Consider the following 21,564-nt stretch of genomic DNA (forward strand, 5'->3'; position numbering starts at 1 on the left):
CTTCTCCGACATCGCCAAACCATTGAACAACTTGACGAAGAAGACCCAGCCATTCTGCTGGACCGAGATAGAAGAAGATAGTTTCCAAGCACTCAGAAAGTGCTTTATGACAGAACCCGTCCTTAGAAACCCCGACCCTGCAAAGCAATTCACTATTGCAACTGACGCCTCCCTAGTAGCGACTGGAGCAGTGCTACTACAGACCAATGAAAACGGTGCCTATCACTCCTGCGCCTACCTCTCAGCATCCCTTAACGCAGCAGAACGAAACTACCAGATTTACGACAGAGAATTGTTGGCTGTCATCCGAGCTTTGACAGCTTGGAGACACTACCTAGAAGGACATGGACACCCGGTCATTGTATTCACGGACCACATGAACCTCCTCTATTTTAGGTCCGCTCAGCAACTGACTTGCCGACAAGCTCGTTGGCAACTTACTCTGAATGAATTCGACCTCGAGTTTCACCATGTAGCAGGAATGAAGCTCGCTGCCCCCGATGCCTTATCACACCGCCCTGACCACCATCCCACCGAAACCGACAATCAAAACGTAGTCCTACTTCCTGATGACATGTTTGTGCGGTTAATCGACCTGGAACTTGAAGTGGCATTGAAATCCGATGATCCCACGGCAGATCCGATCATCAAGACTGCCAGTGATGCCTTAGATGGGCTTTGCCTGCCCCCTATGAAGTCAACTCTATCTGACTGGAAATTCGCCGACGGTATCTTACAGTACAAGAACCGCGCCTATGCACCCCCCGCACTCCGAAGCCGCATTTTGCAGCTTCACCATGATCACCCGACCACCGGACACCCTGGCCAATTCAAAACTGAAGAATTAGTCAAACGTGACTATTGGTGGCCCCAGATGGCACCTTTATTAGGAAATATGTCGAAGGATGCGCTATGTGTCAGCAAATGAAATCTGACACTCACCCCACCACCCCCCCTCTGAAACCTATCAACTCTTCCGGTGTATGCCCCTTTTCCCAACTATCCGTCGACCTAATCACTGACCTCCCGGAGAGCGGTGGTTATGATTCTATGATGGTCGTGGTAGACCACGGACTTACGAAGGGGGTAATTATTTCACCTTGCAAGAAGAACATCACCTCCGAAGGGGTGGCGCAACTGTTTTTCAAGAAAGTTTTCCTGCACTTTGGGCTCCATGATAAGCTCATTTCAGATCACGGACTGCAATTTGCATCAAAGTTCTCAAAAGAACTCGGAAGACTATTGGACTATGAAGTTGCACTCTCCACCGCATACCATCCGCAGACCGACGGGCAGACAGAAAGATTGAACCAGGAGATCGAAACCTACCTTCGGATCTATTGCTGATCGAACCCTGAAACCTGGGTACAGCACCTACCTATGGCAGAATTTGTGCATAACCACCAAAAGCACGATGCACAGAACGCATCCCTGTTCTTCCTGATGATGGGCTATGAGCCCAGAGGCATCCCCCACGCCTTCCCACCTACTGACATCCCTGCAGCCGAGGACCGTGTCACCAACCTCCAGAAAATGAGAGAAGAAGCAGTATCTTGCCACAATATCGCTATGCAACGAATGGCCGAAAGATCGCATAGGAAGAAGTATGAACCATGGAAGATAGGAGACAAGGTTTGGCTATCAGCAGAGCACCTGTTGACGCATTTGCCATCAAAGAAGCTGGCGCCAAAGCGGCACGGCCCCTTTACCATTACCAAGGTGCTATCTCCCATCACCTTCACGCTCCAGCTCCTGGAACAATGGAAAGTCCACCCCATGTTCCATGCATCTGAACTATCCTCCTATTGGGAGACAGAAATCCATGGCCCGAATTTCATCGAACCCTCACCTGACATTATCAATGGGGTTGAGGAGTACGAAGTCGAAGTGATTCTCGCTCACAAAGGAACAGCGGCACACCGTTGCTATCTAGTATCCTGGAAAGGGTACTCTTCTGCCAGCAATGAATGGCTCAAAGAGGTCGATCTAGAAAACTCCCAGACACTTCTCAAAGCGTATAAGAAGAGAACGAAACTTGCCTGAATATCAGCAACCTCCAGAAACCCACAAATAAGCATGGCAACTCTTCCCCCTAACGCTAGTGAAATCAACGAACAATTCATCCTAGACGAAAATTCCTCCCTTGCATCCTCCATCTCTGACCCCTCATCTGCAGAGGATACCGACTCCTCGCTTGCATCTTCTCTATACTTCACCGTCATTGATCGTATTGAGGGAGATGCCCTCTTTGAAGCAACAATACTATCAGAGCAACATGCACTCGAGCTGGAGAGAGTCCTCGCCAGATGCCCAGCCAGGAGCGCCACTATCATCTCCGCTATCATCCACCTCATCCGCACCACACGCCTATTGAATTATCCGCAAATAGACTCCTGAGCGCATCTGCTCAAGAAGCCCATGAAATTGTCCATTGCCAAAGGCGCATCCGTTCTATTGCGCTCCAGCTCCTTCCTGATAGCCTTAAGCCTGATCTGCTATCAGTTGTGCATATCGTTGCCATTAGAACCGCGACTCAAGTCGCTCACCCGCCTTCTCCTCCTCACCCTCGCCCCAGTAATCAGTCACCAAATTGTGACGCAACTCCTGCTCCGCTCCCAGTCAGAGCACCGCAACCTCAGGTTGCAACCAGGGGTAGAAAATCCCCTAGATACCAAATGACTCGCTCATGGGGGAAGCAGCGTATAACAACGCCCTCCCCAGAACCCAAGAAGAAGGAGGTCATAGACCTCACATCCCCCTCGCCATCTCCCCCGCCTAGAATCTCGGCAAAGAAGCCAGGATTTGATAACATCAAGTGTCGCATCTGCGGTGAATACGGGCACTGCCACAAGAACTGCCAGCAGTACTCCTGCGTGGTATGCCATGCCATCGCCCCCAGGCATCTTTTGGTCTATTGCAAGGACCTGAAAGGCACCTACCCACTCCCGATTGTCTATACTGACAACAGATTCTATGAAGCCCTCCACAACTGGGAGGCAGATCAACGAGCATTCTATGAACAAGAATGCGAACAAGCCGATGAAGACTATCGCAACCAGCCAAGCTCCTCTACGGACCTTGATGATTTCAATAACGCCGATGCAGACCTTGTCTACTATGACGATGCTAGAATGGAAAGTTGTTGAAGCCAGAGACTTCAATGGTTACACCGGGGTAATGTTACAATAACATTTACTCCTATTTCATTTTTCCTTTCTTGTAACCATGCCGCCGACTCTAGACCCTTCTAGACCCGGCTATTCTCTTATCAAGCGGGCTGTCCACACTTCTCTCCTTCCTGATTGTAACATAGATACTATCTTGCGCCGCATGGCGGTTTCACCTATCTTTGCTATCTAGATAGGTTGTACTCTTTTTCCTATCTTTGTTACCATTCTTGTCGCGGCTGCACGGCTCCTTTTTACCTATATAAACCCCATGTACCATAGCTGTATTCCTTAACTTAATCTACTGGGTTTTCCCCTTGAAACCTGATCTACAAGGTCTCCACCCTTGTAGCCTGAATACCTGATTCTAAGACAGTCACTCACTGTCTTAGCCTGAACCCTTGATTGCGGTAGAAGTGCTAAAACCACTCACCGCCTAGACAGAAGTGCTAAAACCACTCGCCGCTGATCCTGCATAGAAGCCGCCACGCTCGTACAGAAGGAACCCTTGAACCAGAAACCTTCCTTGTACTAGGAAGGCCGACGAACTGTCAATTCGACTGGTCTATCTTTGACCTTTGACAGAAGAACTATCCCAGTTGTAACATTGGCCGTGGAAAATGTCCCAAAAATCCTGAGCGCATGCATGCTTTAATTCAGGCTGAACATGAAGGTGATGATCAGCCTCTGCATCGCCATCGCCGATCTCGTCGTTTACCCAAGAAGAGCACCAGCATTATCAACGACAACAACTTCTTTTCAGCTCTCCCAGTTGACCCTTCAGATGCCGATGATGGTGATTTCGCAGGGGATGACTCTGACTCTAGCTTGGAGTCAGAGTCATTAGGCTCTAACAGTGATGTCCAGGAGATAACAAATGTGAAGGTAAGTTATTTCTCATGTTTTTCTTCACTAGCCTTACTAATTATGTAGCTTGCTGCAATGCTGCCTACAAAAACTGTACCACAACAAGGGGGAAACTGACACACACCAACTCCGACAGGATATGAAGCGCAAGGCCAACCAACCTTTGCCTGCCACCAGCGACTCCCAGGCATCCAAGCGTGCTCGCATGGAGGAAGTAGATGATGAGGACAGTGGTAGCTTACAGCCATCAACGAGCTCAGCTCTTCCCCAACTATCGAAGGTGAGTTCTTTCCTGTTGTTTATAGCTATTCTAACTCGGGTCACTCCAAATCATTAGCAGGCCAGCAAGCACAATCCAATCTATTATTTCTATGAGCTTGTCAAGATGAATTCCAACGGACAAGCAGGTGATGTTGGCAACAAACACTACAAATGCTATTTGGGAAACTGCAAGGTCCTTACCATCATGCGTGCGATGAAAAGCAGTCTGAATGGTATGTTACATTTTGAAGGCATGTCTTGTTTCTTACTAGTTTCAGGTTTGATCGGTCATCTGAAGACTCATTTTCCACCAATGTATCGACTATATCTGCTCTTGAAGTCTCATGGGACCCCACCTACCAACGACGAACTCAGGATAGCATGGGGAGAGAAGGTTCTCAATCCTGCCGCAGCTGCGCAATATTTGGTCCAGCTTGAGCAAGCATCAGTAAACATTTTCGATGCATTCAACAAGCAGGTTACCAAAGCTTTTGGCGACTGGAACCAAGCAAGGTTTGAAGAGCTGCTCGCACAGTGGCTTGTGGCGTGTGACCAGCCGTTTGAGGAGGTAGAACGACCAGAGTTCAAAGCACTCCTAGACTACGCACATGGAGGCTCCCCACTTCACATCCCTGGAAGACTTGCCATCAAGCGCCGTGTTATGAAGATGGGAGAAGATACTATTCAAGGTGTCAAGGACATGATTGAGGTAAGTCGAGTTGAGTCGAGTCAAGCCAACAAACAACGACTAATTGTCTATATGATATGACAGAATCTCGAGTCTAAAGTCAGCCTCTCTCTCGACACATGGACTTCAAGTAATCAATTCGCTTTCCTGGCCATTGTCATGCATTATATCACAAACAACTGGAGTTTGGGTATGTCACTGCTATATCTCATTATATTGTATTATAACTGCTGCACATTATAGAAGAACTTTTGATCGATTTCCGTGAGATTATCGGTGAACATAGCGGAGCTAATCTTGCCTGAAGCAGTTTGGAATACCTTGGAGCTATATGGACTGAAAAATCGGATCATGGCAGTTGTGTGCGATAACGCCTCAAATAACGACACCCTACTTCAAACACTTGAAGAGAAATGTGCCGATGAAGGAATTGACTTCTCCGCTAAGCACTCGCGCACCCGCTGCTTGCCGCACATTGTCCATTTGGCCGCCATGCAGCTGCTTGAAGGTATTGGAGCTATCAAGCCAGATGCGAAGCAAAATAAACGAGTTGCAATATTGTATCAAGAATCAGTCACAGCACCGCTCGGTCACGAGCATGATGACTATGCAGCTCTTCTTGACGAGGCTGAAGACGATACTGATGAACAGCCTGCCAGGGATGACTTTGAGTTGTTACAGCAGGTACTGTCTGCTGTTACAAAGGTATGTCGGACTACACTATGTGTTACGTATTTTACCACTAAGATGAAACCAGCTTTGAAAGATTGTCCGTTCTGTCCATTCAAGCCCACAGCGATGGAAAGCATGGCTTGCAGAAGTCACGTTGTCTCTTAAGAAGGCTGAGAACGCGACAAGTCAAGTCGCCCTCATGCTTATCTTGGATGTCAAGACTTGTTGGTCTAGTGCTGCCATGGTCCAGTTCAGTCAGGTTCACAGAGGGATGAGCGAGAACCAAGAACCAGACCTAGGTCCGGTTCTACCAGACTTGACAAACCCCGAACTGGACCTTTACAAACGGTTAGGAATGGTCAGGTCCGGTTATTTTCACATTCGAACGTGAACTGAACCCGATTTTTTTTACAGTGAGCAAAAAAAAAACGTAGATATTTTACAGCGCGCAAAAAAACGTAGATAGAACTTGTACTCGTAGCTACACATCCAACATGGCTGCTTCTGCCTCAACCTTTGCAGAAACATGGCCATTCTTGTATGCTGCCTTCAATAGCTGCAGCGAGCTGAATGTGGATGCTGCAAGTCCATTGCGTCGAACAGTAGAAGTGATCCCTCCGCTCGAAAAAGCCTGTTCAGAGGGGACGGAGCTTCCTTGAATGGGCAAGTAGTCTTGTGCAATGTGTGCTAGAGTAGGATACTGCAATGAGTGAAGCTAAGGAACCATTTAAGTAGCAAATAAACAGGTCATGATGAGATTACTTACGCCCCACCAGGCAACAATGTTGTCAGCTTGCTCTAGCAGCGAAGACAGATACATCGTGAGTTCTTGATGAGTAACAAAGTGAACAACCGCTCTCCAAGGCCATATATGTTGGAGGGTCACGAAAACAGCCCATTTGAGAGCCGGGGGTGCAGGATGCGAGCCTCCGGAAAGAATTCAAAGTCGTCGCAAATCCTGAGGATCCCAATGACCATGGGGGCAGAAGTTGAAGTTGAGTCGAAGTCGAAGTGACCATTACTAGTAGTGTGTGCCTCACCAATAACATGAGGATGCTGCGGTTCGGGGTTCGGAACGGTTCGGGAAGGTCCGAACCTATGTCCGAACCGTTCGGGTGATAGTGGACCGCGAACCTCTTTCAGGTCCGGTCCGTCCAAAACTTGGAACCATGGACTGAACCAAGGACGAACCTGACCAATGGTCAGGTTCGAACCACGGCAGCACTACATTGGTCGTCCACACATCAAATGCTACGTCGGGCACTTGATTTTCGTCAAGCTATTGATGACTTTGTTGTGAAGACTCATGACCTCAGGCCATACGAACTCTCTGATGCTGATTGGGCAGGGATTGAGCTGGTCATGACATGGTTGAAGGCCTTTCGCTCTGCTACCACACAAATGTCCACGACAAAGTGTTCCATGCTATCTACCGCACACGCAATATTCCGTGGACTCCAGGAGTCGCTTCAAGATGACTTGGCAGAACTTCCTGATTCAGCCCCGGTGAAGCTACGGTCTGCACTAACAAGTGCACATCGTAAGCTCAGTGATTATTACTTCAAGATTGATGAGTCGCCTTTCTACATCTGGGCCTCAAGTATGTTACCTTTCATTGCAAGTTTGTTTGGCTAGCTAATCAACTATTCCATTACGTGTGTTCTGAAGTTCTTGACCCCCGCATCTTGTACCATAGGCTCCACAGCGACTGCAGAGATGATATCACTGCACAAATGCATATCGAGACGCAGAAGAGCAATCTGCATGCTCTTTATAAGAAGGAGTATGCTACAGGGGTGGTGCAATCAGTCCCTTCATCATCTCCCACTGAAGCAGGCCCAGACTCGAACACTGGGCACCAGTCTCCGACGAAGGTCAACTTCACAGCAAGGTACAAGAAGCGATCGAATGTTTCGATAGATGAATTCGAGCACTACTTGAAGCTCCTGCAGGAGGATTTCAATACTTGTGACCCCATTCAGTGGTGGGCAGGTCGCCATGCACAATTTCCCAACCTTTCTCGTCTCGCGCGTGATATTCTTTCAATCCCTGGTGAGTGTATAGCCTATCTAAAACATTCATATTTGTTTATTGTCTTCGCACTATTTACAGGGTCTGCTGTTGCCGTTGAACATATTTTTTCTGGGGGTCGGGACACAGTCTCTATGCGGCGTGCAAGCCTCAAGCCTGAGACAATCAGGACGCTAATGCTGGTGAAGGCAAAACTTCGTTTGGCTCGTGCTGCAATCCAAGACCTCATTTAATGTACTGTATGTACCGTATGCTACCGTATACGGCCGTAAAGCACGCCGTACCGTACCGTCAGCACATATTTTTTCATCCGTAATAGACGGTTATTTTTCAGCTTCATACGGCGGCATACCGTATACGGTACGGTGAACAGCCCTATGCATATTATGTGACTTGTTCGGTGCCAGAATATTTGAACATTTAATATAGCTCCACATAGTACAATCGATACCTCTCATTAGTGAGCTTCTAATCGGTCAGACTAGACTGAGCATGATTTTAGTGGAGAATAATTTCGCACAACCCGCACTTACATTATAATATGCATAAACGTAAAATGACATTGGTAAAACTGTGACCTTTCCAATTCGACTGCGATGATTTTATACTTGTTCTCGTAACTCGTTAGTGCCGTGACCATACTCAGAGAAAGTTTTATATCGAGAAGACATAGCTCTGATAATGAAATCCATCTCCTTGACAAGGCGCGCCAAGTTGGTGATCAACAACTGCGAGTTGAATCGAACCAGCGGGTCGCAGGTTCTCAGATTTTATTTTATTTCGTCTTCGAATTATTTTAATCAATTTAATTTAATTTATCACAAATTCAATTCCATCACGCTAGTCATCATGATGTTGAAGTTTCGCATGGCATCTATCTTATAAGAAGGTTCAGGTTTATCCCTCGTGTACAGCTTCAGGTACTAAGAGTCGAGCTCTTCTTGTCACAATCTGTGATCATTTGAGGGTTCAAGGCTCATGTACAGCTTCAGGTTGCCTGCAGGTGTCGATTTTGGGTATACTATTTGCACCTCAACCTGTTTGGAAATTCAGACGGAGTGCTGGCCCGACAATGATATAAGGACAACCTCGTTGCAGAGTTGCTTCAAGCTCGAGGCATTCCTTTGTACCATTGACATAGCTCAAGTCGTTCCCCAACCTCTCATATAACTATAACCACGTCATCATCACAAGCTCCTCTTGTTCAACAGACCATGTTGGACTTACTCTCCAAAGATCGAATAGTCAACGAGACAGGCCTCAGAGCCGCCTTACATTATCTGGACGCAATTTCAAGTTCAGGAGCAACAGAATTACAAGCCACGGTCGAAGATATGTTGTCATCACCGCATATCTTTGCATATATTGTTTCTGGTATCTCACAAACTTTCTTCGAGCGTTATCAGCTCTGATACTTTAACAGTTTGGGATCGACGCGAGGCAATTATCTCACAGATCATGACAGACTTTCCAACGAAATTTCAAGAATATCCAGCATCTATTGCGGGAAAGATGCTAGACAATCTGTCTATGTACTTTTTAACTTTGCCAGATGAGTCTTTAGCGATGGATGTCTCAAGGGACATTAGCCGCCACCGAGGCTTCATTGAGCGCGCTTTACCTGTCCTTTGCGCGTTGGACACTATGAAATTTGCTAGTGCAGGGTCATTTGAAAACGAGATTGATCTCTTCGACGTCAGATCTGATTATGGATTTACCACAAAGAAGGTGCCTCAGAAAATGCGCAAGCGTAATCGTCGCCTGAAAGCTCATATGACTATCGACACATCGCTCTTCGCAAGGCTTGGTGTGGTTGTGCCTCTCACGAGCGAGGATGCCGCATCATTGTCTACTCACATTCTTGCGAAGCTGAAGGATACTCTCTTGGTGAGTATACCCACTGCTTTTGACGTTTCCCCTGAAGATCTTCGTAAAAGTTCTACCTCTCGCTTCTGCGGAGGACGGAATTGACAGGCGACATCAAAGCCTCACTCTTCCCAAACATGGGAGAGTCTGCCAAAGATGTTGCGCCTGAAGTTTCGTCAACCGAGGATGTCGAGAGCCCAACAAACCTACCCGATGCATACCAAATGGTGCAGCCTGTGGAGTCTGCACTTTATTTCGACAATGCGGATGGGTTTGGAGAGTGGCGAATCCTCGTATCTGCAGAGGCCTACAAAAATTTACGTGAATTCCGTAGAACAGATCAGAAGATGTTCAAGATCATCTTCAAGAAGATCAGGTCTGTCTTCTGATGAATTTTACTGCAATGATCTCATCGTTGCCACAGACAACTATCGAATGGCCAGTTCTTAGACGATGATCTTAAGCCACGTAACGGGCCGGATGCAGGCATACCTATCTACGATGCCAAGATAACAAGTGACCTACGATTAGTAGTAGGTGTAATTTTACATACATCGCTTAGAGCAGGGGAAGACTGACCTTTTCTCACAGTACCAGATCGATTGTGTCCCTGACCAGGATGGGAAGGTAGGTTGTTCTTACCTTACCTCAACATCGAGCATGATACTGAGACTGAAGTCTGACAGTCCGAAAGACAAGGCGAGCCAAGCGCAATTATCGTTGTCTGCCATTAGCACTCATATGAACTCCAGTGATCAAGGTATATGGCCTTTATATGCATGCTCAGCTTGGCGAGATATGGGATGCCTTGGGTAGCCATCTCGCACGCAAGGGCAAAGAATATTGTAAGAGGTCAGGTCTTTTCTTTTTTGGCTCTCGAAGCAATCCGGTGAATTTTTGCCTGTGCAGACGCACCTTCCGGAACAGACCAGTCATTTCCAATGACTGCGTCATTCTGCCTGCGTCGTTCCCACCAGCAGAACATGAACCAGAATGTTCAGGAAGCCCACTTGATCTTAGTGATGAAGACATAGACCATGTTTGAGTATTTTCAGTTGTCATCTGTGCGGTCATTGATTCATGACATAGCTTCACTCTTTGCTTGTGTATGAAATTTTGCCATCCTGATACAAATTAATTTCCATCTAACGATTTTCTAGTTTGGAGAAATATGTCACATTTTCGCAAGTAAGCTTATACATATAGCTTATAGGCACGTTAATATTGACTTGAAATCTCTTTTTTTAGGCGATCCTGAATAGTGGGTGATCATATAGTTGACTCGTCACCTCTTCTCATCTTTGCAAAAGGTCTTATCGCAAAGCAAGACGTACAGCACGTGTTTATACTCTCGTGAGTCGTGAGTTCTGCCCCAATGAGACAAATTTACTGATCAATAGGTTCAGACCTCAAGAACAAAAGGTTGTCGAATGTACCACGTCATGTTACGTGTTGGGTCGCAGCGGGACAGGGTGAGTCCTGCTCCTGATATGAGTAGCTTATTTATCACACTCGACTAGAAAAACCACGACGATGCTGTTTAGGATTCTCGGCATTCAGCGAGCTTGGGAGATGAGTGGCGTTGACATGCCGAAGCCACGCCAAATCTTTGTTACCAAGTCCAGAGTGCTCGCTACGAAAGTGGAAGAATATTTTACGAAACTTCTCAGATCTATGGGGTTAGCAGGGTATACCCTGGAGGATTTTGTAAAATTGAAGGCACCAAGTGTTCAGGAGGGCCTTGTTGATCTCGACGACCTGCCCGAATCACAGATGAATATACCCATGAAATATAGCGAGCTTGAGGATAAGCACTTTCCTCTTTTTGTAACTCTCGACCGAGTACGTCCCAATCCGCCATTCAAACAGTTCCCAAGCTAATCGCCTATGTAGCTGGCGAAGATGATCGCCGCAGATGTCTTGAGCAAGGACGTATCCAAGACGAGAGATAACGCAGGACGTTTTTTCAGTGTTGACGATGCTGAGGCTCATGACTGTTTCGTCACCTATGACGTATTCGCGAGTCAATACTGGCCTCATTTTCCGCAGAAACTCACCAAAAATCTTAGTAGCGTCCCTTTCTCTCGTGATGAAAATGAAGTACTGACGCTACTCCATCAGACCCTTGGTTGGTTTTCAGCGAATTCATGGGTGAGTACTATTTGTATTCCCTTGACACCGACAATTTCTGAATATACATACAGGGATCATCAAAGGTTCCCAACACACGCTGACCTGTCCTGAAGGAGCTCTTAATCGCCCAAAATACCTCCGTCTCTCTCACCGTTCTCACCCAAATTTTGCGAGTCAGAGGGAAATTCTGTATGACATCTTCGAGTATTATACGAAAATCAAGAGGCAGCGACGTCATCATGATGTTGCAGACCGGTACGACCTATTCCCTTTTCTCACCCACGTAATGTCACGATATGTGCCCAAACAGCACGCATGCGATACTCAAGGCCTTGCGAAGTCAGAGGTTTCCTGGCCAACAGATCGATTATCTGTATGTGTTATCCCCGCTAATGCATCTTGCCCCTGACCGCCTGCACTAGTTATGTCGACGAAGCACAAGACAACCTTCTGATCGACGCACTCTGTAAGTAGCTACTACAACTTTGGTTGACAAAGATTCCTTTACTAGATTTTTCTATTATAGTTTTGAGGCAATTATGCAGGAATCCCGACGGCTTGTTCTGGGCTGGGGACACCGCACAGACAATCTCTGCAGGGAGTTCCTTCAGGTTCGAGGATCTCTCAGAGTTTCTCTACCGTACGGAGGTCAGCAGGGAATAACTTATCTCGGGCCCGAATTGATACCTTATAACAGCAGCAAAACATCTCGGTCAATTCTGCTGGAGCATGTTTGCCTCAGCCTACTACATTTCAATTGGCGATCAACTACAGATCGCACGGTGGCATCGTCAACTGCGCGCATTCTGTGATCGAACTCATCACAAAATTTTGGCGCAACACAATCGATAACCTTCAGCCAGAAAAGGGGGTGGTTGACGGGCTGAAGCCTGTATTTTTTACGGGTTGGGATAAAGACACCGTCCGTTATGAACAGTTCTTGTTCGGGGCGAGGTAAGCAGGCCTGGACGATATCTCCTTTCCTCCTGAGGATTCTTTCAGCGGTAGTCACATTGAGTTCGGGGCCCAGCAATGTAAAGTAATTGGTTGGAGGTTTCATTCATACACTGACAACGTATCTAGGCATTCTCGTGCGTGACGATGCAGCACGTCAGAAGTTACGAGACCAAATTGGTGAAATTGGACTGATTATGTGAGTCGTATTAAGACTACCTTTGCTGTGTTGTCATTTTCACGTATATATGCAGGACGCTTCACGAGAGCAAAGGCCTGGAATTCAATGATGTGAGAAGGCTAAGTTTGCTATCTGATGAATGTCTAACTTCGGTCAGGTGCTGTTGTACAACTTTTTCGAGGATTCTGTTGTAGATCTGTCACGATGGCGCGTAGTTCTCAATGGGATAGACGGTCAGGGACATGTACCAAACTTCGAGCGTTACAAGGCGCGATACGCTGGGGTCTGTAGCGAGGTAGGCACGCCGATCCTCAAAATAAACTCCTGCTTAATTTTATTAGCTCAAACTTCTTTATGTTGGGATCACTCGAGCAAGAAAGAACATGTGGATCGTTGACAAATCTGATAAATCTGATCCGATGCGTGTACGTTTAAAGCAGCATGTTGGCGTAACTCAATCTGATAACCCTTTCCCTTCAGACGTTCTGGACGTCTCGCAATCAAGTCCAGAATTGTACCCCTGGTACCGATTTCCCTCATCTAGCCGTCTCCTCGACTCCAGAAGAATGGGCATCCTTTGGGCGCTCACTATTCTCGCATAAAAGCTACTCGCAGGCTATCCATTGCTTCAAACGTGCTAACCTTCGTCATGAAGTGAAGGTTTGTGAAGCATATCAACTGCGAGAAGTTGCACGCTCTAGTGTCGGAGTGGCCTTACCCAGCGACCAAAAAAGAGCTTTTAACGTAGCTGCCAATGTCTTTGATGATTGTGGGGCGACCGCGACAGGAGATCAGAAGCTTCAATATTATCGTAGCTCGGCGGATTGCTACGTTCGAGCAGGAGATGATCTTAAAGCTGCTGAGGCCTATCTCAATGCCCAAGAGTTCGAGCAAGCAGCGAAGAGATATCGCAAGGTCGGACAGTTTGATAAGATCCTCCAAGTCCTCGATGATCATGGCATGAATATACCTGAAGAGACCAGGGCGGAGTTATTCTCAAACAAAGAGAGGCTCTGAATAGGACTGAGGGGAGACGATTCCGAAGGAGGAGGAATAGAAAGGTGTCGCTGAGACGGAAAGCGAAAAGACAATGTGTATGATGAGTGGTAGTATACTGTATCATTTCATTCAATTCGACACTGACATACTGGGTCAATTTGACATTCCAACACATGTGACTATTACACCGCTTCATTGCTGTCAAGCGAATATGCGATGGAGTGCTTTGTGAAGGACTCGATCGTTCCATGAGGAAAAGCACATGTTTCGAGCGACATACACGGAGATCACAGTAGTACTGAGCCCATGGGGATCATATGCATACTTTCTGCGAGCTTCTCGTCTAAGCCAGCCTGCTACTGACCTTAAATGTATTCGTACAAGACTGACTGTTACAGGTTCATATCAAAGCTCTTGGAACAATGTGACTCATGCTAATAATCCACAGTCTCCCAGCTCATCCGTTTATCCAAAACCCTCTTCTTCACCAAGCTCTACTACATCCCAGCCATCTTCCTCCACGATACGTTCGCTCCTCGTTCTCCCGATGCCAGCTTCTTGCGCTGAGCGTCCCGGCCGTATTCGTGCTGCCCGAGCGGGACTAGCAGCAGTAGTTTGAAGGACCTGCGCAAAGTCGAGCATGAAAGAGGGGGGTGTTGGAGGTAAGAGGAGCGGGGTGGTAGAGTGTGATCGACTGTGATGATATTAATCAAAAAACGACACATTTGGATGAGAACGATAAATAATGAAGCAGGAATAGAGTATCCGACGTTAGTAAAAGACAACGTACCGTCCAAGCTCCCCACTACAACATACAGCCCACAAATTACCCAATGCAATCGCCTGCCTGGGACAAGGGGATCTCGACACCTTGAGTATGAGCGAGGTAACACACGTTGTAAAGAAGCATCGCAAAGCCGGTTGTGAATGACTGGTTTTGGGTGTGGGCTGGTACCTGTTCTGGAGCTTCTGAGTCAGCTAACGATGCAGATGTACAGGATGGTGATGAGGTGGGAGAAGATGGTGTAGACGATGGTTTGGAGGTTAGGTGCATTGGGTGTTTGGCTGTCCATCTATGTATAGAAGGAGAACATGAAACGGTTCAAGTAAAAATACAGTAAATGATGAGAGGAGACGCACTTTGCCCATGATTCACTCCCTCGTCCTGCTCTGATCCAAGGGACACCAACCCCGAGTTTTCTGCAAGACCACGAAATTTCGAAAGGTAGTTTAATGCCTAGGTAGAAAGTGAGGAGTCCAAGAAAGTGAATGGTATGAGTTATTACGGCGTTAATGTGATCCGGTGGGTATCCTATGATACGACCTGTGTGATTAATTTCTTGACATAGTAGGCACTTGCGTACGTCTAACATCTCCTGGCACTGGAAGAATCAGTCCACCGATAGTCCATTCTCCTTTTGCGCCTGGTCGTCCACCCACTGCGGGTCGTCCGCCGACTTCGACGACATGAAAGACTTCTAATAGCTCTTGTACAAGGCCCGATCGTGCTCTAGCGATAGTTTGGCTCAGTACGGAAAGTTCCTGAGACTCCTTGGCGAGTGCTTGCGATTGAGGTGGAAGGAGGCGTGCGGTGTTAAGTGTGCGTCGGCGCTGACCAAGGGCCTCTCGAAGAGTACGGAGACGGTCGCGCTCTAGATTAAGTCAGAGCATCACACGCGAACAAGGGTATAGCACGTACTGCTCTCACAGTCTCTTTCTCACTTTGGCAAGGCGGCCGACTACTAATTGCTCGAGGCTGCGATTCACTTTTGCAAGGTCTGCACGAATTTGGAGGCGACTAGATTCTATAGACTTGAATGCATGAAATGCACGAGCAACATGTTCATTTCTGTCGGAGGAAAAATGGTGGAGTTTGATGGCGGAAATCACGTAGGCTGTATGCAAGGTGAGAACGGGTTGCGATAAGTGTTTTTAAGTTGCTTACTGATTTTTGAGACAGACTGCGCAATAGTACTGACGTTGTCTCAACTCGCAGTTATTACACTCCATTGCCAGAAGCTTCAGGTGCCAGCAGTAAGTAGTAGTATGATAATACGGGATGCCTACTGAATGACGTAAGTCAGACCGTCTAAGTACTTACTAGGATTGACAAGCTACTGATATTTCAGAATACGACAGAAAACGTTTGGCGACAGCATCGTCTACCTCCCACAGCGTACCGACGACGCTCTTGAACCCTGAAAACTGGAGACCAGCTGCAAGATGAATGACTTCGTCGGGCGTCTTCTCATCTCCGACGGCAGTATGACTCGGACATGCCGACAAAAATGCGAACTCTGCATGCGGATTATCTCTCTCCATGATGTCAAGCAGCGTCAGAGGTTGATCTCTCATGACGAAATGGGAATTGTAAGGCTGCATAGGGTCCTGCTTGCCATGGCAGGCTAGGTGCACCCAGGTGTATTGTCTTGCAAAGCTTGGAGGGCACCAGCTCGTGTGGCCGCGTCGCTGGAAATAGTGATGTGCCTGGCCGTCGCAGGGACAAGCTTATGGACAAGCTCGAGCTCACTGTCAACAGCCAAGAGTACCTTTCCTTTGCCTGCACCCGGTTGACCTTGTCCAATCGCCACGAAAAATGGAGTGGCACGCTTTGCCTAGACCTGACCAGAGCTGAAAGTGTCGGTGTGTAAGAATGGATGTAGAGATCCTCCAGGCATGGCTCCTTCCCAGAGTAATCTGGCTTTGTTTAAGAAGGGTTAGCCGCATGGAGAGCAATCGGCGTGAAAGTTGCAGTTGGACACAGCCGGATTCGAGAGCGGCGCTTTAGTTTGAGGACGTGCTCGAGTACATCGACGACGGGTAGCATTATCTCGTCCCATAAACCTGCAAGAGTACTATTAGATCCGTCCTCGATTCAGCTGGGTTGATTCGAGACGTGTGTCTTATTTCCCTGGTGAAGTGACCCTTGAGAATATTCAGATCTGCGAGAGCGATAGACGGCAAGTGAACGTGATGAAGCTCTCTAAGGTTGGGATAATGATGGCGCTGCACGAGTATTGACCGGCAACGAGGATGATGTGCATCAGGTAAACAAGATCTATAGGCTTGTTGCAGCTATCCATAGCTGAGATACCTGTCAGGATGCAGTGAAGGCAAAGCTTCTAATGATTCTTGGCAGAGAGTAATGGCCTCCTCGACATCTTCATTTGTCCGAGGCTGCGTGAAACGAGAGCAAAGCGCCGAACTCAAATTGTGAAGAGTTCTGTGGCGCTCTGGATCGTTAACCGATGGGATTCGCGATATCGATCAATGGCCTCGTTAAGATCCTCGCTGACATGACATTTGTCATATCTTGTGTCGAGCGAGGGCAAGGTTGTTAAGCGTGGTGTCACAATGTGGATGCCCAGGTGGGTGCAATGTCAGGGCCTCGTGAAGGAGGCTGATAGCTTGGGTGATGCCATTAGTGTCCTTGTGATTGTGGAAATGGGTAACAAGGGCATACCCTAGGTTGTCCAATGAGAAATCTCGGTATTGGTGCACAACAGTGCACAGGCGCAGCGCTTCTTCGTACAAAGAGCTGACCTCATCAAGGTCATTAGGTTTGCCTTGGCGATCGAACTCGGGCGAAAAGCCCAAGTTGAGTAAGTAGTCACCACGGTCAGAATGTCCCTCTGGGCACAGAGACGCAACTTCACGGCGAAGTTGTATAGTTTCATCGATATCATCGATCCTGCCACACTGTTGGAAGCAGGTTTCTAACGCCAGTGCAAGCGAGTGAAGGGCTCTGGGACGGAGTTGATATCTCAAAGGACAGAGCTCGAGTAGATTTCGTCGAAGGTGGATGCCTTCATCAGACGCGTCAATTGGAAGATTGCAGATCACATAGCCGACCACACTGTCTACATGCATACTACGAAGGTAGGAGCCCTCTGGACAGAGGGGCAGGAGGTTGCTGCACAGCTGCGCAGATTCGTGAATGTAGATGGCGGCAGATTCCTTGCTGTGGCGGCAGATTAACACTCTAATGAGATCACAGAGGGATAAGGGGTGACCCTGCGGACGCAATGCAAGGGCTTTGCGGAAGAGGGAAGTAGTGATGTCAATGTCTTGAAGATGGTCTTGAATATAACCTTCCAAGCGGACAAACGCAAGGTTGGTGAGAGCCCCTGCATGATCAGGATGGTCGATTGGACACTGATCAAGGACCAGCTGAAAATGCCGCATAGCATCGTTCAGGTGAGAGACCGTCTTGCTCGTCATGTATTCGGCAAATCGTACGTAGCCCGCATTTGTATCTCGAGTAATCTCAGAGTCTACGAGGGACTATAGATGGTGTCCCATCAGCAAAATCTAACAGCAGAAGCCAGCATCACTCACATCAAAGAGTGAGCCGTCGTGATCATCGCGAGCATATACAACAGCGGCCTTCAATGTGAGGGAAGGGTGGACTCCATACACAGGTGGAAATATTAGATCTACGGAATGTTAGTAGATGTGTATAAATGAGAAATAAGTTACTCACCGAATGGCTCATCACCATGATTGAGTAGTTCATCCCATGATGTTCGAAGCTTCCCTACGACTTCTCCACTGCCTAGCATTTGACCAAGCTCATAGGATGCCCTCATCTCCACTGATAACGCAGGTGAGGCATGTGACAATCTATAAACCAATGATCAGTTCTCGTATCGCGTCGAAGAGTCCCTGTGAACTTTACAGAGTTATACTATCTCCCCACGCTACAGATTCATCAGGTGATAAGATACCGATAGTTGATTTCCAGTATCTCCGGGAGTCGACATTGATGGATACGTAAATGCCAGCGGGCATGCGCCAGGAGGGGACTTTAAGATTGTGTCCACTGATGACTGTAAACATATGTAAGGATTATAAAATAGAGACGAAGGAGGGACTGACCTTCAAGTCTAATGTGTCGTTCTTCTAAGCTGCCAGGCATGATGATGCGAGGAAACAAAATGACAAGTGCACGTGTACTCTCACATTGTCAAGGCCTATAATAGACGCTGGTATGAGCGCTGAGAAAGATGGCCGGCTATATAGGGTTAGCGAGAGAGCCTGTGCCATAGAAGTAAAGAAGAATGTCATGATCAGTCTTCAGCGAAAGTGGCTCGCCAAGGTTGAATGGGACACGCGAGTCTCAGAGTGTCTGGTAATGGTTGCTGCTCCTAGGCGTCCATCACAGAGTCGTATCACTCAACCTTAGGACACAAAGGCAAAATTGAGAATTGAGTGTATTTCTCAAAATAATAACAATGCAAAACCGCTGAAGACGGTGTGCACAGAAAAGCTGAACGATTCTGTACGACTTGTCCGAATGGGCGTTGTGGAAACACCAGGGATGAGATACACTGATCGCAACTTGACGAACCAACTTGAACAAGAGTACGACGTATTAAAATTTAACACAGCCACATCAACCGCAAGCTAACGGCCGCAAAGAGCCGCAAAGGTTACAAGAAAATCGACGACACACAGTACACACACCACTACGGAACCATCTACTTCAACATTCGTGAGGCGGACGCAGCGCACAACTGAACAAGGTACGATCATCGTGTTCAAGTCGTGCCGTGATGGATAGAAGCAGAGAGTATCGAGCGCAGTGAAAGTCCTCCATACTCGAGGACAGAGACACTTGAGGCCGTAGAGGACGATGCGAACGTTGCAGGGTAGGCTCATTGCTGCTCAAGAATAAAAAGATTCGAATTTACCTGTTATCTGTGAGCCCGCCAACTAGCCTCAGACAATGATTTTTTTGACCTTCATAGTCCGAGTCAGTTATTCCACCCACCTCACACTAAAACAATAGCCTCTTAGTGGACCCATACCTTTGTGTTTCCTTCTCTACAGTGCACACCCGGCACGGTCATTTCCTGGTGCACGGAAACGGACCTAGTAGGCACTGCTTCAGCTTCAGAATCACTACGACAGACAACCTGCTGCCATTCTTTACGCCTCGCTCATGAAATTCATATTATTTATGCGAGTTCAGTGATCGCGCCAGCAACAATCACCGATTACACACGTGATATCTCTCCGAATCGGTAGATAAGACCTAACGCACATCTTTCCCTGTATCAGTACGCTGAGAAAGACTCTTAACTTCTTCCTCTCGCCTCGAGGCAGCAAATTTTATCTCTTGCTGCTTCTTCCGGTCCGGAGTACATCTTGAAGACTCCTTGTCTTTGAGCCATACCACATGTCAATCTACTCTAATGGTAGCTTTGTGTCTGCTAAGTGATGGGGTTTCGGGCCAGGGTGTTCGGACTCGAGTGTTGCGTCATGTCGGGACCGATAAAGGCTCCAAGTTGGAGCAGAGCACCTGATATTTGTATGTTCTTGCTGACAGTTGCTCCTCCCGGTATCTTAATCATTAGGTCACAGGATGATTTATATATATAGATTGTTTTCTATGACAGAGGCCGGGCATGCATATAATTATTGCATATAAATCACTCCACCGCAAGCGAGGTTATCTCGCAATTCACGATGGTTTCAGAAGACAGCCCTCTGCTGGCGTCCTCTATGCATGAGGCTATCTATGACAGGTTTACCCCCGACCAGAAGAGGTGGATCGTGTTTCTAGTTTCTTTTGCGGGTCTCTTGCCTAGTGAGTATTGGTGATTTGAAAGTGTACTGCTGATAAGTGATGTGATGCTGATGAATGCGATCAGTGTTCGTCTCAGCAACATTCGTGCCTTCCATTCCTCAAATAGCTAAAGATCTTGACTCGACGCATGCTGTTGTCAGGTGCGTGTTGCAGATTCATCGTATATAATATTGTGATTGAGTGATTTTCCCAGTTTGACCGTCAGTCTCGATCTTGGCGAGTGCTGTCGGAGCGTTAGTTTGGGCCGCTTATTCGTCTTTCTGTGCGTGTATCCATAGCGTGTTATGAGCTCGTTAGTTTCAATTCCTAACTGTGATCCCGCAGATGGACGCCGATTGATGTATTTGTGGGGCGTGCCGTTTTTATGTATCGGGAGTTGTGGTGTTGCAATGGCAACTTCGTTGAGGAGTTTGTTTTCTGGCGATTCGTGCAGACGTTTGGATGCTCTGGGGGAATACCGTTGGGCGCTGGCATTATCGGTGATATTTATAAACTGGAGGAGAGGGGGACTGCTATTGGAATATTCCTTGGTGTGAGTGATCCTGGTGTTGAACGCTCTTGTATGTTTGGCAGTACTGGTATTGACAAGACTATCTCAGGCCACGCTTTTCGGGTTTGCTGTTGCTCCGTTTCTTGGAGGTAAATATTCTCCGGATGTTTATGGATGCTGAATCGAGCGGTACATCACAACAGGTGCAGCGGCGCAGTATTGGTCCTGGCGCAATTTGCATTATTCCGTTGCTGTGTGGGGCTTGCTCGAACTGCTTCTCGTATATATTTCGTTCCCCGAGACGAGCCATCCTGGTACGTTGGGTATCGATAAACTAAAACACAGGAGACGGATCCACATCACATGGGTCAATCCTCTCAGTAGTCTCTGGATGCTTCGGAGCCCAAACCATTTGCAGTCGTGAGTTTATTTACAGTCTACGTTGGTACACGCAACAAACTCTTAGTTCTTTGTGGGATTTAGATGCTTGCCTCAACTCTAGTGCTTCTTACTGACTATGGTACGTTGATATTCGCTGTATAGTGCATTCTCACGGAAAATCATACAGTTCTCCTCGTGCCGCTGGCGTATACTATTGTAAGCTGACACTCATCTTTCATCTCGTGTCCTGATCGCAGTTCAGGGTGTTCGGTATGGTATCGC

General features: G+C 47.4%; 8 protein-coding genes across 8 annotated transcripts; 5 read left to right on the plus strand and 3 right to left on the minus strand.

Moving 5' to 3' along the window:
• Positions 1 to 4,422: 4,422 nt before the first annotated feature.
• On the plus strand, positions 4,423 to 4,869 carry EDB93DRAFT_1071536 (uncharacterized protein; the record flags this gene model as incomplete). Its single annotated transcript, XM_041444977.1, has 2 exons — positions 4,423 to 4,528; positions 4,574 to 4,869. Coding segments are annotated over 2 exons (402 nt in total), but the record flags the coding sequence as incomplete, so codon positions are not given.
• A 411-nt stretch (positions 4,870 to 5,280) lies between these two features.
• EDB93DRAFT_1073118 (uncharacterized protein) lies at positions 5,281 to 5,625 on the plus strand (the record flags this gene model as incomplete). Its single annotated transcript, XM_041445003.1, has 1 exon — positions 5,281 to 5,625. A coding segment is annotated over one exon (345 nt), but the record flags the coding sequence as incomplete, so codon positions are not given.
• Positions 5,626 to 6,903: 1,278 nt separating this feature from the next.
• On the plus strand, positions 6,904 to 7,290 carry EDB93DRAFT_1090343 (uncharacterized protein; the record flags this gene model as incomplete). Its single annotated transcript, XM_041446268.1, has 1 exon — positions 6,904 to 7,290. The coding sequence occupies one exon, from the start codon at positions 6,904 to 6,906 to the stop codon at positions 7,288 to 7,290; it is 387 nt and encodes a 128-aa protein (XP_041304908.1).
• Positions 7,291 to 8,900: 1,610 nt separating this feature from the next.
• EDB93DRAFT_1299029 (P-loop containing nucleoside triphosphate hydrolase protein) lies at positions 8,901 to 13,837 on the plus strand (the record flags this gene model as incomplete). Its single annotated transcript, XM_041454654.1, has 27 exons — positions 8,901 to 9,060; positions 9,110 to 9,573; positions 9,624 to 9,928; positions 9,977 to 10,085; positions 10,144 to 10,179; positions 10,239 to 10,274; positions 10,340 to 10,404; positions 10,462 to 10,591; positions 10,642 to 10,658; positions 10,713 to 10,740; positions 10,801 to 10,813; positions 10,863 to 10,905; positions 10,959 to 11,024; positions 11,073 to 11,394; positions 11,446 to 11,620; positions 11,674 to 11,703; positions 11,757 to 11,940; positions 11,996 to 12,058; positions 12,108 to 12,151; positions 12,212 to 12,333; positions 12,383 to 12,639; positions 12,688 to 12,719; positions 12,769 to 12,838; positions 12,894 to 12,930; positions 12,978 to 13,115; positions 13,162 to 13,245; positions 13,301 to 13,837. The coding sequence occupies 27 exons, from the start codon at positions 8,901 to 8,903 to the stop codon at positions 13,835 to 13,837; spliced, it is 3,567 nt and encodes a 1,188-aa protein (XP_041304909.1).
• A 296-nt stretch (positions 13,838 to 14,133) lies between these two features.
• Positions 14,134 to 15,832, minus strand: EDB93DRAFT_1164321 (UV radiation resistance protein and autophagy-related subunit 14-domain-containing protein; the record flags this gene model as incomplete). Its single annotated transcript, XM_041450131.1, has 7 exons — positions 14,134 to 14,513; positions 14,610 to 14,624; positions 14,650 to 14,892; positions 14,960 to 15,131; positions 15,184 to 15,469; positions 15,542 to 15,714; positions 15,778 to 15,832. 7 exons carry the CDS (start codon positions 15,827 to 15,829, stop codon positions 14,285 to 14,287), a joined length of 1,170 nt encoding a protein of 389 aa, XP_041304910.1. The 3' UTR covers positions 14,134 to 14,284.
• On the minus strand, positions 15,815 to 16,458 carry EDB93DRAFT_1164327 (uncharacterized protein). Its single transcript, XM_041450132.1, has one exon. The coding sequence runs from the start codon at positions 16,199 to 16,201 to the stop codon at positions 15,920 to 15,922; it is 282 nt and encodes a 93-aa protein (XP_041304911.1). The 5' UTR covers positions 16,202 to 16,458; the 3' UTR covers positions 15,815 to 15,919.
• A 205-nt stretch (positions 16,459 to 16,663) lies between these two features.
• Positions 16,664 to 18,737, minus strand: EDB93DRAFT_1299032 (uncharacterized protein; the record flags this gene model as incomplete). The annotated part of the gene is made up of 5 exons (XM_041454655.1): positions 16,664 to 18,103; positions 18,158 to 18,255; positions 18,303 to 18,442; positions 18,498 to 18,648; positions 18,698 to 18,737. The coding sequence occupies 5 exons, from the start codon at positions 18,735 to 18,737 to the stop codon at positions 17,126 to 17,128; spliced, it is 1,407 nt and encodes a 468-aa protein (XP_041304912.1). The 3' UTR covers positions 16,664 to 17,125.
• Positions 18,738 to 20,290: 1,553 nt separating this feature from the next.
• Positions 20,291 to 21,325, plus strand: EDB93DRAFT_1253205 (major facilitator superfamily domain-containing protein; the record flags this gene model as incomplete). The annotated part of the gene is made up of 6 exons (XM_041453417.1): positions 20,291 to 20,411; positions 20,476 to 20,551; positions 20,605 to 20,673; positions 20,736 to 20,943; positions 21,011 to 21,050; positions 21,105 to 21,325. The coding sequence occupies 6 exons, from the start codon at positions 20,291 to 20,293 to the stop codon at positions 21,323 to 21,325; spliced, it is 735 nt and encodes a 244-aa protein (XP_041304913.1).
• Between the last annotated feature and the right edge of the window lie 239 nt (positions 21,326 to 21,564).

Source organism: Suillus bovinus (assembly GCF_016758785.1).
Source record: "Suillus bovinus strain UH-Sbo-P2 chromosome Unknown EDB93scaffold_55, whole genome shotgun sequence".
Classification (NCBI taxonomy): domain Eukaryota; kingdom Fungi; phylum Basidiomycota; class Agaricomycetes; order Boletales; family Suillaceae; genus Suillus; species Suillus bovinus.

Excerpts from the sequence above, each read along its gene's own strand:
- EDB93DRAFT_1164327 (XM_041450132.1), bottom strand. The coding sequence starts at position 16,201 with ATGCAGCCTTACAATTCCCATTTCGTCATGAGAGATCAACCTCTGACG.